The 15,150-nt window shown below is 32.3% G+C and overlaps 2 protein-coding genes across 4 annotated transcripts; both read left to right on the top strand.

The window, feature by feature from the left end:
* The first annotated feature begins 1,353 nt into the window (after positions 1-1,353).
* On the top strand, positions 1,354-5,296 carry LOC123218936 (E3 ubiquitin-protein ligase KEG-like). Of its 3 annotated transcripts, XM_044640591.1 has the most exons (6): positions 1,436-1,505; positions 2,494-2,541; positions 2,673-3,044; positions 3,210-3,301; positions 3,520-3,993; positions 4,114-5,296. In XM_044640591.1, the coding sequence occupies exons 3-6, from the start codon at positions 2,679-2,681 to the stop codon at positions 5,069-5,071; spliced, it is 1,890 nt and encodes a 629-aa protein (XP_044496526.1). In that variant the 5' UTR covers positions 1,436-1,505; positions 2,494-2,541; positions 2,673-2,678; the 3' UTR covers positions 5,072-5,296. The 3 variants fall into 3 exon arrangements, with proteins under 3 accessions (XP_044496524.1, XP_044496525.1, XP_044496526.1); XM_044640589.1 differs by lacking the exon at positions 2,494-2,541 and having other exon boundaries at positions 1,354-1,505; XM_044640590.1 differs by lacking the exon at positions 2,494-2,541 and having other exon boundaries at positions 1,370-1,505; positions 2,670-3,044.
* A 6,828-nt stretch (positions 5,297-12,124) lies between these two features.
* LOC123218445 (adenine phosphoribosyltransferase 5-like) lies at positions 12,125-15,138 on the top strand. Its single transcript, XM_044639905.1, has 6 exons — positions 12,125-12,372; positions 12,513-12,623; positions 13,427-13,519; positions 13,738-13,887; positions 13,991-14,049; positions 14,873-15,138. Exons 1-6 carry the CDS (start codon positions 12,150-12,152, stop codon positions 14,927-14,929), a joined length of 693 nt encoding a protein of 230 aa, XP_044495840.1. The 5' UTR covers positions 12,125-12,149; the 3' UTR covers positions 14,930-15,138.
* Positions 15,139-15,150: the final 12 nt, after the last annotated feature.

The following is a 15,150-nucleotide window of genomic DNA, read 5'->3' as shown; positions in this document are numbered from 1 at the left end:
CTGGAGTCAAGAAACTCAGAACTAGTTCACCATACATGTTTCTGGGCTCTTTTTGTCTGATGGTAGATGTTCACTGAAAGTAGTTGTTCTATTGTTTGATTCATCTTCCCTCATTACCGGGTGAGGAGATTCATATTCTTCTCATATTCAGGGTTCTTAGCTAGTTTAGCATTACTGAATTGATGACTAATCTTTCATTCTAGTTGCTAATTGTTTTGTCAGTGCCTTTTATTAATAGATGTATTCATCTCCTTTTCTGTGCTGTTTATGGCTGAATGTTCATTTTGTTTTCGAATGGGTTTGTGCAAATATAATTTAGGCCAAAATACTAATTTACTGCACTACTATCTCAATCGAATGAAAATTCACTGAAATTCATTAATTTTGCAAAACTGAAAGTACAAGTTTACTTCCTTACGTCTGAAACTCCTGATATCTATCAGTGTGTTGGATTTCTGTTCTTGAGAAGGGGGCATATAAAATTTTGATTTTGAAAGATTAACCTCACATTCTATTCATTAGATTAATTTAAGGGACATAGTGTATTAAAAGCCGTCTTTTTTATAATGAAACTTTTTAATACGTCTCACTAGGCGCATTAATAGGTCAAGTTTGGCTAAAATTCTCTATTTGGTAAGTTTTTGTGTTAAACTAGTCCAATAAAAACATAGGGTTTGGGATATAATACAGAACCCTTATCTTGCCCCTATGAGTCTTTAAAAGAATAATTCATGAGTTTTTGTGTATTGATTTATTAAATTATATATTTTTAATTAATATTTTTAGTGACTTATATTAAAGTAATTCATGAGTTTTATCTTACTCTATAAGACACGACTTACCGAGTCTTAGAAATTGTTATGATTTTTTTTTTCATCTAACCATTGTCAATTGTGCCAAATTGACGAGGGCCATGACCCAATCCTTTAGACACCTCCACGCCTCACCTTCTCTGTACCAAAATCTGAAACCATCTTCTGTCATTAACAAAGCCCCGTTACTTACAAAAGATTTCCATTTCTTACACAACTATTTGAAACTAATATTAGATTGGCTTTTAGATCGAAATTAAGGTGATTAATGCTACACATACATAAGCAAAGTTAGGATGAATTTAAGCACAATTAATTTGAGAAATAACGCTGATTTAGTAAATTTTTACAAATTATAAGAATTAGCCTTTTGTTGTATTTATATATGAAGAAAAGAAAAAAGTGAGTCGAATTTGGCCGGCCACGTTCTGCATTAGTCTAGTCGAGCTATATTTAAGTCACCGAAGCCAGTATGACACGTGTCAAGAGTAGGATATTCATAAATGACGTGGCGAACACTTGACACAGGCAACACCAAATATTGTATATTCCCTCACGTAATGATTCTCTTCTTTGTCTGGTTCCTCAGTGATTATTTGTCCTTTTTTCGGAAATAAAACCCAATTACAATCGGGACTTTCTAGGGTTCACTTCGAACTCGGAAACGTCATTTGGGAATTATCCTCTCAATCGGTGAGTTAATAATACTTGCCCTCTCTTGTTGCGTTTGTTTCCCGAGAAAACGGACCAAAAGAAAATAATTAGAGTTTTATTTTGTTTTTCAACCTGATTTTATTTTCTTTATTTTATTACTGTGCTTAAAAATGTGCTGGTATTTTGACATGACTGTATGATTGTTTTTGTTACAGATATCAGTCTGGTGAATAAGTATTAATAGAACAACCTGCTTTCTCAGATGATATATATTTTTTTTAAGAACTTCAGGATATTTTTCTGTTTATTTTTCGAACCAAGAATGTCTGATTCTGATAAGAACAACCCTCAGCAGAATCGAATGAATCATGGGGTCATTTATTAATGATCTGAGCATATTTTGTTAAGCTAAGATACAACTTTAAAATATGAGTTATCTCTTATTTTTTTGATTTTCGAATTTGTGTCTGATACAGTATTCAAAATTTAATTTCAGTGAACAATTATCGAAAACTGAGAGAGTATTTTTTGCCTGATTTTATATCAGCTCATTTCAATGAATTGCGTTTTCATAAAATTTCTTTCAGCTATTAAACTGTTTTTAAATTCTATGTCAAAAGGTAATTTTTATCAATTTTTTTACCCAAAGTTGTATGATAATGAGTTGCTCATTGATAAATCGTTTTCTCTCAGTTTTTGTTAATAGATGGTTTGTTTATTTACAGTGGAGCCCTGGAAGCAGGGTCCTGTTATAATTTTGAAGTTTAAGTTAAATGGCTTAAATTTGCATCTCTGGCCTTTATATCAGAAGTTCTATTTTTCTTTTTTTCTGTTCTAGAGGGATTGGAGGGGTAAAGTTATAGGAATGATATGTTTTAGACTGAATTCATTTGATACTATTATTGTTATATTATTGGATTGTTTGTGAGAAGTTTAAGATTCAATTATTTGATAACAGTTGTAGTTATGTCAATTTCTACAGAAACTGGAAATCATGTTAATGCTTTGACTTTTGTATGCTCTACAGTCTTGTGAGGTGCAACTAAGACTTTACTTTAAGTGGTGGATGACATGGGTATTTTGTTGTTTGACATTCTCAGAATGCTAGTTTTTTAAAATGTGTTTTATTTGTTGCCACTGTTCTATCAAGGTGTTTAACGAATTCTTAATTTCTTGCTTTTTATCTGTACTATACTGCTTTAGCAGTAAAAGATGGCTGAACAGTTTGGAGTAACTAAGCCAGCAACTTCATTTGAGTATGAGCTTTTCGAAGGAGATCCGGATCAGCTTAGAACTGTTGTAGCCACTCCTGCTCAGGCTAAGCCTTGGATTGAACCTGAATCGTTGAAACTTAAGCATAGGATTGGAAGAGGTCCTTTTGGTGATGTTTGGTTGGCGACTCATCATCAGTCAGCTGATGATTTTGATGAGTATCATGAAGTGGCTGTAAAGATGTTGCACCCACTTAAGGAAGACTGTACAAAAACTTTTATTGATAAATTTGGGGAGTTGTTTCTGAAGTTTAGAGAACTACAAGGTGTTTGTTGGTTGCATGGGATTTCAGTCATAAATGGAAAGGTGAAATCTTCAAAATGTTGATATTTTCTTCACATGCTTTGGGCCGTTTTGGTTTTAATGTTTCTGGTGGACCATTTTAGCTCTCCTTCATCTGTCCTTGGTTACAAGAGTATCCTGATTGATTTATGATATTATTTACCTATTTACTGTTTGATGTCTTGGCAGGTTTGCATTGCCATGAGATTTTATGAGGGATCTGTTGGTGATCGAATAGCTCAACTGAAAGGAGGCAAGCTTCCATTGCCTGATATCTTAAGGTTTTATATTTATCTCTTGGAAGTTTATAATCTACTTTCTTTCTTTCACCTTCTTATTATTCTAGCTGAAAGTGGGTATTGGAAAAGGTCGCTAATACTCTTAACCAAGCAGCCCCGATTCCAGTTGCCCTGATATATATAAGGGTGTATGACTGTTGTGCACAATCATTTATGTTGGTAAAACACTGCATACCCTCTGAAGATGCAAATGTTTACAGGTATGGGATCCAGTTGTCAAAAGGAATCTTGGGGCTGCATTCTATTGGACTGCTGGTTCTGAACTTGAAGCCTTCAAATTTCCTGCTTAGTGAAAATGACCAACTGATCCTGGGAGATCTGGGGTTGCCATATCTACTTCTTGGGTTTCCTTTGGCTGATTCTGATATGGCTCTCAGACTTGGAACCCCAAACTACATGGCCCCAGAACAGTGGGAACCAGAAGTCAGGGGTCCTATATCTTTGGAGACAGATACTTGGGGTTTTGGATGTAGCATAGTGGAGATGTTGACTGGTATCCAGCCCTGGTTTGGGAAATCAATTGACGAAATACATCATTCGGTAGTTATTAAGCAAGTAAAACCTTATATTCCAAGTGGCCTGCCTCCTGCCATGGAGAATGTTCTTAAGGGTTGCTTTGAGTATGATCTCCGTAATCGTCCTCTAATGGTAGATATCTTACATGTCTTTGAAAGGTATTTTCTGTTATTACTGTATCCATTAAATCCTAAGAACATTAGTCTTTTTGCAAAATTTTATTCTGATATTCTACTTTTTCTTGTTTGTATTGAGATAAATTTTGTCTGAACTTGCAGCTTGCAGAATGCTGTTTACAGTGATGGAGAGTGGACTGGAATTGGAAGCAGTGTACTTATGGAAAAACCGGGTGTTAAAGGCTATACTTCTTGGTATCTTTTGAAGGATCATCTCCAGGTGGGTGACTCAGTCCGTTCAAGAAAGCCACTCAATGCACGCAGGCCTCAGAGAATGGATGTTCCTGAGGGAACTGTGGTTGGTCTGGATACTGATACAGAGAGGATTGGTTTTGTTCTGGTGAAAATCCCTACAATGCACAATCCGCTAAAAGTGCAGGAGTCGACTCTCGAGAGGGTTTCTTCTGGTTTTGCTGTGGGGGATTGGGTTCAGTATAAGGATGAGAGCAGAAAGCATTCCGCTGTTGGAATTCTGCAATCTGTGCAACGTGATGGAAGAGTCACAGCTGGATTCATAGGATTGGAGACTGTTTGGAAGGGAAATGCTTCGGAGATTCAAATGGCCGAGGCTTATTACGTGGGGCAATTTGTGAGACTCAAAGCAAATGTGTTTACTCCTAGGTTTGAATGGCCTCTTAAGAGTGAAGGAGAATGGGCCACTGGGAGGATCTTGCAAGTACTTCCAAATGGCTGTCTTGTTGTAGGATTCCCAGGAAGGTTTGCGTTTGGACAGGAGTCCAACAGCTTCCTGGCAGATCCAGCAGAAGTGGAGCTAGTGTCCTTCAAAACTTGTCCAGGATTGGTGGAGAAGTATCAGCATCTCGAAGATTACCACTGGTCACTGAGGCCACTTGCAATTGCACTGAGTATATTCACAGCCATGAAGTTTGGCTTGTTTGTTGGACAACGTGTCAGTTCAAGACTGAAAAAGTGTAGGAGTAATTCCAAGCAAGCAGATGGTCAGGATGGCCCAGCTGGCAGCAATGCAACTTGGCTTCCATCACCAGTGGCAAACATCATTTTCAGAGAAGGAAATCCTCCCACTGCTGCTGCTAGGTAAATTGATGTGGGTAAGTTTGATCAATTTGATGTGAAGTACACTATGATCTCTGGTTGTTTTCACTTCAATAATTGGGATGATATCAGAATGTTGAACAGATTATGTCATTCACTGCTGTTAAAGATGGAAAACATATTTTGCCACTGATCATAAGGCAAACATGTACCTATGTATATAAAGGATTTTAGATATCTTTAATATTAGACATCCAGAATTGATCCCAAATTTCTCAAGTGATGCATAATCGCATGTGATGATAGATGTAATTAAACAGATGATTTGGTAAATGAGGTAACAACTCCAGATAGAATGGCTTATCACTCGAGATGTGTAATATACAGTGGGTGTTGTCATCTTTGTAAAATCAATTTAAACAGCTCTCTATGAATCTTTTCTTGTAGTGTTTGTGGAGAAATAAACGATGAATATATATATAATGTGTCATTAGATGATTTTGAATTAAAGATAAAATAATAACTAATCATATGATAACACATTTTGTGTGTACATGTAATATTGCTCTACATTTAAAATAGGAGGCAATGAAGAAAGATTGAGTCGAGTGAATAAGTTTCTCGGCGTTATTGCTAAAGAAGGTTGCAGTATGACAGAGATAAGTTGTGTTGAACATGATAAGTAAGCTGTGACCTGTACAACCAAAGAGTGTTTGAGCGCTGGCCACCAATAAGAACTTCCCTCTTTCTGTTTTTTAAGATTCGAGAAGGGGAAGAGAGGGAGAAGAGAGGGACAGGGAGAATTAGAGGAAGAAGATTGGAAGAAAGAGGAGAGAGAAAACCGTGGTCACCATAAACATTTCCTTTCTGTTTTTGAGTTGGAAACGAAGAAGAATGGGGTTAAAAAATAAAGAAAAATGTGTTTTAATTCATATAGTATAATACTATAATTACCTCAATTACTTAGTTTGACTAATTCCTCGGACAATTTTGAGCGTTGTTGACTTTATTAGACACCATGTCATTGGCGCAGGGACTTTTGATACTTGTTCAAAACCTTAGGTGCACTTAATATTAACTAATGTTTCATGGGTGGACAATGAAAGCCCTTTGTCTATGTATGGCCAGAATTCTTTGGAGCAGTAGGAGAGGCTTGATATGGTCCTTTAGTCTATTATGAAGGACTTGTTCGGGAGTGTGCTTCAAGTTTATGCGAAGCAGTTGTTTGTTAATACTTAATACTTAGGAAGAGGATAGATTTCTGTCCACAGGAAGTTGCTCTGCAGTGGAGGAGCTTCCTGATGAGGAGAGTAAAAGATTGGGAAGATCTAAACCAGGAAGGTGGAATTTACAATATTCTGAATTTTATATGACATTTATTATTGTTGCTGTCTTAGCTAGTAATTAGAAGTCATAAGACCAGAATGAAATAGATAATGCATCTATAAGAAAGAATTAGAATCATCCCTCTTCAATTAGTGTTAAGTGGTTTGGTTGATCTGAAGTGCCTTACTTGAGGCCAGGGAGGCTTCATATGTAGCATCCTGGAGGACAGTTTGGATCATTTATCAGTAAAACAATGGTACTGGCAGGTTGTTTGTTTTCACTGCTATCCTTTGGGAACCAGGGGCATTTTTGGTGAATGACAGATCTATTGAAATTATTTGGGAATAGTTGAGTATGATGGCTGCCAAGTTATTTAAGAAAGTTATCTTTTGAAAGAGAATCTCTCAGCCACCATGAAACTAATAGCAGAAGGTGTATGGCAAGATTCTAAGCTTTCTATTAGCATTTCAAATTAATTGAGTATCGGTCAAAATTTCGGGATTTCATCAGAATGTGCTTGTATTGATTTAGTTAATTATTAATCAGGGGTGGATTCGGGGCTGGGTTGAGCACGAAAACCCTTTGGCTTGGAGTTTGGTTCGAATAGAAAATAGTTCAGTTTGAGTTCAATTTAAATAAAAAATGACTCAATTTGGTTTGGTTCGATTTCATATTTCGAATCAATAGTTTAAATTGACAGTTCAAATGTATAGTTTGGATTCATAGCTCGAGTTTGTAATTTATTATCAAAACAATGTCTTTTTGCCAAATAATATCCAAAATTTCTGATTTGCGCTATTAATTCGAATCATGAATTCTAGCCGAATTGAGTTACAAATTTAAAGTATTGATTCGAGCCCAAAATTTGAGTTAAACTGAATCGAACTCTCTTTGGTTCGAATTTGGCTCGAATTAGAAAATGAGCCAAATCTTTTGGTTCGAATTTAATTTAAATTTGAGTTAAATTAAATCAAATTGAATTGCCTTTCAAGACCAAACTGGTTTGGATTATATATAGGCCATTAATTCTCTTTGTTAATAAGTCACCAGGGTGCCAGGCCAGGAAATTCAGTATTTCGTGGACTTTAGTCACTGATGCAAATGTGGAGGCGCGGTTTATTCATCATTTCCTGTTCTATTTACACGTAGGATTCTGGGAAATGCCACGCTGACCCATACGGGAAAGAAACTTCAATATACAATTACCTGAGTAGTTTTGAAAATCTTCTACTTTTTTGGTTCATAATCTGAATATGATGAAGGCACTGGTACTGCTGAATTTTTTACTCAAATTTGGCCTTCCCCTTTGTTCAAAATAAATAGAATAGTAAAGATTTCAAAGACTCAGGAAAGAAATATGGAGAAAACCAGACAGAAGAGCTAAAAGCTGGTATTCTCAGTTTCATAGTTCCATCATTTTGTTTGATTTTCTCCAATTCTCACGTACAGCATTCACTGTACATTTTCCCTAAGTGAATGCTGGAGATGAGACATTGGAGAAAAGCAAATACAAGCACCAAACAACTGCTTTCTCCAATTCTCACTTTCAGTCCCCATTTCCCAACTATATTTACAAGTGAAGGCTGGAGATGAGACAGCAGAGGAAACTAAACAGAAACGACAGAATCTCGCTAATCTGTTTAGTCCCCTCTAATACTCACATAAACAATCTGTTTTTTCTCATCCCCCATTTTGTCTAAGAGTTTCGCAAATTTTAAGTTCTTGCTGAGAAACTATTCTAACCTTAACCAGTATTTATAGATCTTCTAAAGAGCCTGGAACACACAATTCACAAGTATAAAATGTCAGAATCTTCAGAAGCAGTAAGAATTGCATGAAAAGGAAAACCAGTCAAATTTGGAAAATTTTCATGCGACAATTTTGGAAAAACATGAGCCACTGAATCTTCTTTGGGTCCAAAAATCATTCAAGGGATTTTGGGGTCAATCATAATAGTCTAATATCTTTCATCTTTGTTCTCAAGAATCAATTTTGAAGAATGATAAATGAAAATCAAATAAATATAAAACTCTTTGACTTAACTGATTTAGTGATTATGGGGTCGGTTACTAGACCTGAGATTTGTCTTATTTAGTTTAATTAGTTAGGACTCAATTAGATGGTTTGACTTAAATAAAATTTTTCGTTACAGAAAAAAAAAATTTATAAACAAAATAAGGTCATCTTCTAATATTAAACCTATATGATATTCGAAAGATTTCAATAATATTCAATAATGTGATTCTCATGTGATATTTAGAAGATTGCAATAATATACAACAATGTGATTCAAATGAACCACTTTGGATTGTATTATGATTTGATCAAATTTCCCACATGGAGAGAGAGACTTGATGTCTATTCTTGACATGCCCATAGGCTAAATTAGAAGAAGGCAACAGGTTGGGTAGGAGCTCAATACATTAATCCTCGTCCTTACCTCGTTCTCATTCACGACAACTAGTTGCATTTTTTCTTTGTGAAGTTTCATTACTTCGGCTAGCAAATTCAGATGCAAACATTGCCATAAATTTTCATGGACCAGGATCTTCTTCAATAGTATACTGCTCAGATGCTATGTCTCCTTTGTCTCGCGACACAAGCGTTGAAATTAATTATGAATTTATGAATATGAGCTTGCAATGTTACACGTTTTTTTTTCAGACATGACCATTGGGTCATAGTTGTCCATTTGTCTAAGCTGTATAAAAATACAAAAATCGTACCAGAAATCATGTATAAAAGAATATATATTTATATTTTTTTTAATAATATATTAATATTAAACTCTTAACTTAACTGATTCAATAATTATAAGATTAATTATTAAACTCATAATTTATTTTATTTAATATGATTAATAATTATATTTATGATATAATAAAAAATAAATTTCTTGAAATCGACTTAAAATCATATTTATATATATTAAAATTTTAAATCAAATCCATTTAATTTACTCAAAACAAACTATAAAATCATATTTATGACAAAGGATAACTATGCCTGTAAAGTACAACGGTGCCAAACGTGTGCGGACGGCGACTATAAAGTATATGACTTTTACATGATGGAAAACTCATCGTGTAAGGCTTAGAAGGTGAATGCGATAGGCTTGTGGTCAAATTTATAGGTTAAGATGGTCTTTAGCTTCTTGGCTAATTTCCATTCGTTTAAAATATAGATATTTTAGTCAACAAACAAACCTATTTGGAAAACTAAATAATAAAATAATATTATCCAACTGGTATAGTAAACCTAATGCAATTTGTAACGAAACAGTATTATATACGTAATTTTATCTATAAATAATAATATGTTATTATGTGATTGGATAATTAAAAAATAAAAGTAAAATAATATTTAATTATATGATAATATATTATTTATCCGAAATATATTAATCTATAAGTGTGAAGATTGAAACTTATATAATATAAAACTAATTAACTTATGTTAAAATTTAATCTACCATACTTATATTATATTTATTAGATATGGACTTTAGTCTCTAATATTTTTCTTTAAGAGACCGTTTGGTTCTAATTTTTTAAGATTATATTGATAATTTATTTTTTATTCCCTTGTTTTGTTTGTCAGTAATAAAATATTACAGTAATTTTCTATTACTAATGCTGACGTGACAGGTAATATATGTGGTAATCTGATTATCACATTCACCTTAGTTATTTAAAGATTATCAAAATAATCTTGATTTTATTATAATTATATTATTATTTATTAATTTTTTGAGATAAAAATAAATTTATTTTTAATTAATATGACAAATAATATAAAAAATATTTAAAAATAATTATATTCAAGGGCATTTAAGTAAAATAATTTATTAGTAATATTTTATTACCTTTAACCAAACACAATAATTATTTATAGCTATCAAATTTTATCAAACATAGTAATCATTTGTACCAAATAATTTTTTAAGTACTTTATTTTTAAGATAATCTTTCTATTTTAATAATAAAATATTATTCAAATCAAACGTTTCCTAAATATAATCATCATTTGTTATTAGGTATACTGTTTAGTTGAGTTTATTTTCCGATAGGTATATTATTATTTATATTTAAAAATACTATAGATTATTAAATCTATTGTTTGGTTTATGTTATAATATCGTATCAAAAATATAATAAATTTATAAATATGATGACTTAAATTTATATAATATAAAATTAATTAATTTATGTTATTAAGATATTTTATTGGATAAAAATTATACACATATTTTCATCGTTTGTAAATATAAGTTTTGGTTCCGTCTAATCATTGTGGAACCCTCAAGCAACCAGAAGAAGGAGAATATTTAATCAAAAGGTTGTTCAGTGAAAACACAAATTCCACATCACTTTCCTGATCTTTATCAAAATTGTATCGACGGTCATGATTCTGGTGTCAAAAGATCATCACCCTCCACTGAAATAATAATTGAAAGGCTAGAGATGGTAGGCGTGGGGGCCTACTCTCATCAACTAAATTTATGATCAGATGATAATCATGCTTGACAGTGTTCACGCGTGCACGTGAATAGTGATCCTGTACGTTGCTTTCATGGGCCCTTCCAATTATAGGGCGCACGAGCCTTTGAGTTTTGTTCGTGTGTTTCGCAGTCATTCTATAAACTTGCAACTAGTTTTTATTCATTCACTGTCGCTAACATCAAAATAAATAGTATTTAACGAGGCTCGCCAACCACACGTCATATTATTTTTGTCAAATAAAAAAAAAATATATATATATTCTCAAATTATTTATTTAATTTGTAATTGACTATAATAATAATATTAACTTTTTTACATTAATTAATCATATAAAATACTATTTAATTATAAAAAATAATATCAAGCATTCCTCATTTAGTAAATTACTATAATTAGGGTATTATTTCTATATGTATTTAGAAAATTACTATTAAAATATCTTATATGGGGTATTTAATTGGGATAGGTATAAATTATTTTGATAAATTATTTTATTAATTATATTAATTTATAAAAGATAAGAAATTCTAATAATTGAGATTTCTAAATAATAAGAGATTTCAATAAATTTTTTATTATCAATGATAGTACGATAAATAATATAAACATTACTATCTTTATTTTAGTAATTAACAAATTATCAATATAATTTTAATTTTATTAAAATTATATAATTATTTATTTTTATATAAAAATATACTTATTTTGAATTCATATAACAAATAATATAAAAAATATATTAAAATAATTATATTTAAAGGTATTTGAATTAAATGATATATTAATATTCTTTTATTATATATAACAAAACACAATAATTATTAATAATTTATATTTAATAATCTTTTAGATAATATATCATCAATAAAATCTTTTAATTTTGGTAATAAAATATTATATAAATTAAATATATTTTTAAAAAATATATTAAATAATATTATTTATAAATATTTTTAATATATAAATAATAATTAAATATTATTTTATTATTATTATTGATTTAAAATTATTTAATTATATAATAATATATTAGCTATACGTATAGTTACATTCTAAGCCCAAAAAGTAGTTTACTTGATTGTAGCATCCTGAAAAAGGATAACCTTTTACATAATTAAGGTAAATTATTATTAAATATTTATATTGTTATAAATTAATGAAATTTTTTTTTAATATTTATTTATTCTTTCATATTTTTTTTGTCATTTTATGCTATTTTACTAATTTTTTAAACTTCAGAAGTGGAGCTTTAAAGCAGGACAGCCACGCACACAGAAAAAACACAGTGCGTAGTTAATGTTCCATTTAATGTTAACCATGATGTTCCCTTTAAGTTTCTGTCTCTTCCTCTTTCCTTGTGTGAAGAAGCCCTTGAAACAGCTTCTTTGTCCAGGGAGAAAGAGCTCAAAAACCTCTCAAAGTAAAGAGATGTTTGCGGGTGAAAATGGGTTGCAGGGAGACCCAAGATTGAAGGCCATTAAAGAAGCCATTAGAGTCGTTCCTCACTTCCCAAAACCAGGTCCTTAAACACCATTTTCCTTCTTTTTTTCGTTTTCAAACTTGCATGTTTGTGCTAATATGAGTTGAAAGTTCCAGTTTTTTTTTTCCTGTTTTTGGAAGGTAAACTTTTGTTTCTTTTGGTGGGTTTGTTTTTGGTAGGAATCATGTTTCAAGATATAACTACATTGTTACTTGATCACAAGGCGTTTAAGCACACTGTGGATATTTTTGTTGATCGTTATACAAATATGGGGATCGATGTGGTGGCTGGTAAGTGTTTTTTCTCATTTTTGGGTGTATAAAACTCAGAGTTTCAAGGCACAGTTTTATTTATCGTGGAGATCGTTGATTAGTGTTTGCTTTTGGTTGGCACTTTCTGTGGATCTAATTTAAGATGGAGAAATTTATATACGTCATGTTTTTTCATTGTTCTCCTGTATTTATCACTACAAAGTTGAATTTTTTGTAACTTAGTGGATGTGATGGGATTTTTCTTTCAAAAGTGTGATTTTTTTCAAACAATGAGTCAAAGGAGTTTTAGGCACATTTTTTCCTGTTGCAGTTGGGTTAGAAGGATAACATTTATTGAACTATCTGATTTGAACATATACGAAAGGACTTTTAATTAGAAGTGATCTATTTGCTTTACTTATCTAGAACTTTGCTATGTTTGATCTATTTAAACTTTTAGTGATCTTCTATTTGGGCTCCGGTGCAGATGTTAAAATGATTTGGGTTCAATTGAAGTTGTATTAGAGCCTTATTGAGTTGAACTTAGTGATTTGGCTCTTTCAAGAGCTGTATCTTCATTGAATTTAAAATAATATCGTTGCATATATGTTCAAATTTCAGTGAAACTTTGAGAAAGTTGGATTGTGGCTTCGTAAAGTGCTAATTCATGTAATTATGGTTCTTGTGAGTTGTCTTTGAGTGTGATTTGCTTGAGTTATTACCAATTCGAGTCATGCATATTACTGAGTAAAATTTTAGTTTGTTGTTTGTAATGCCTACCTTTGCTTTCTTTGATCTTTTTGCATTATTTTCTGTGGCTGCTCAATCAAATTACATTCCAGGAGTAGAGGCCCGAGGATTTGTGTTTGGCCCTCCAATTGCCTTGGCTATAGGTGCCAAGTTTGTTCCTCTTTGTAAACCTCGAAAGTTGCCAGGTATGCTATTCTATATGGATGCTAGTACTTATTGAATGACATGTATGCTTTATTTTACTGAAGAGGATAAACTTTATAATTTCGTTGCTATTAGTAGTTCTATTATAGGATTATAAGATCAGAAAAGCAAAATCATCAATGTCTTTGAGACGGTTTTTTGTTTTGTTTCTAAGTGAGATTGAAACCTTCTATATGAACTGAATGAAATCCTTATACAGGAGAAGTCATCTCTGAAGCATACACACTGGAATATGGAACAGATTGTTTAGAGATAGATGTTGGGGCAGTTCAAACCGGAGAACGTGTTATAGTCATTGATGATTTGGTGGCTACAGGTGGTACACTCTGTGCAGCAATAAGACTATTAGGTGTGGTCTAAAGCTTCATATGATATTTCTTTTATGTTTAATTATAATACTTTCTTTGGCCTCATAACTTAAATTTTCACAAATTGTAATTGCTGTTAAATAGAACGTGTAGGAGCTGAAGTAGTTGAATGTGCATGCGTTATTGGGTTGCCTGAGATTCAGGTAATGACTAGTTGCTTTTAATATGTATTTCTTCTCATCTATTACATCTCTCATTTAAAAATTTTTGCCTACTTCACTTTTTACATGGGTTCCGGCACCATAGCTAGTTGAGCTCATTGTTTGTATTTGTTTACCAATAATATTAAGATTGAATCTCTGATATACTTGGAACAAGTTAAGCTGGTAGAATTGGTCTTGGTTGAATCATACCGATGAGATGATTTAAAGTTTACTTGAAATATTGAAGACATTTAGAACTCTTACATCATCTTATTTTGATGGTTTCCAATATGGTTATTACTTGTAGTGTTACTTCTTTGCTTACAGCCATGACTACCCAACTAGAGTTGTGAACCCTGGTTGCGGTGAACAAATTAAAACTGCTGTGTAGAAAATTTGGATGCTCATTTGCCGAAAGTGTCACATCTTGGAAAAATTTAGCTGTTTTGTCAACGTTAACAAGCGTTTGTTGTCTTTCATGTTACTTCCCAATCTCAATGCATAATCAAGTTTTGCCTGGCCGTGAAATATCTATGCATATTTGAGGATTTATAAACTGTTCACTTAGTATGAGTTCGATCATGATACATAATCTCTTATTTTTCTGTTTCCTCTTTCTTAGTTTTGGTTGGTACCGTTCAAGTATCATTTACCACACGGTAGTGGACATGCTTTGCAATGTCACTGTTCTTCAATGTATTGAGACACTATAATGCTGATGTTGTATTATTTTGCATTGACTTATTTTCCATTTTAAAGTCAGTAACGGTATTCAGTAGCTATGTCTTCAATGCAGCTTACTGAAATGCTTGCGTTTTTACAGGGACAAAACAGACTAAATGGAACACCTTTGTACATGCTTATTGAGCCACGCCAATAAACCAAGACTGTAACATGAAGGAACAGTGTATATGCGACTTCGTTTTCTGGCTCTAAAAATCAGTGATCACGAGTAGTCGAGGAAGTCCTTAGTGATTTTTTTTTTGTGTAAGTTGTTAGTAAACATGAAATTTCTGTGTATCCGGATATCCTCTGTACATAAAAATAATTCTTACAATTCTTGAAATGGGACACTGCATTCTTGGTTCTCCTCGTCCTTTC

The sequence above is a fragment of the Mangifera indica genome, chromosome 6 (genome assembly GCF_011075055.1).
Source record: "Mangifera indica cultivar Alphonso chromosome 6, CATAS_Mindica_2.1, whole genome shotgun sequence".
Classification (NCBI taxonomy): domain Eukaryota; kingdom Viridiplantae; phylum Streptophyta; class Magnoliopsida; order Sapindales; family Anacardiaceae; genus Mangifera; species Mangifera indica.
This window is presented reverse-complemented; position numbering and strand designations above follow the sequence as displayed.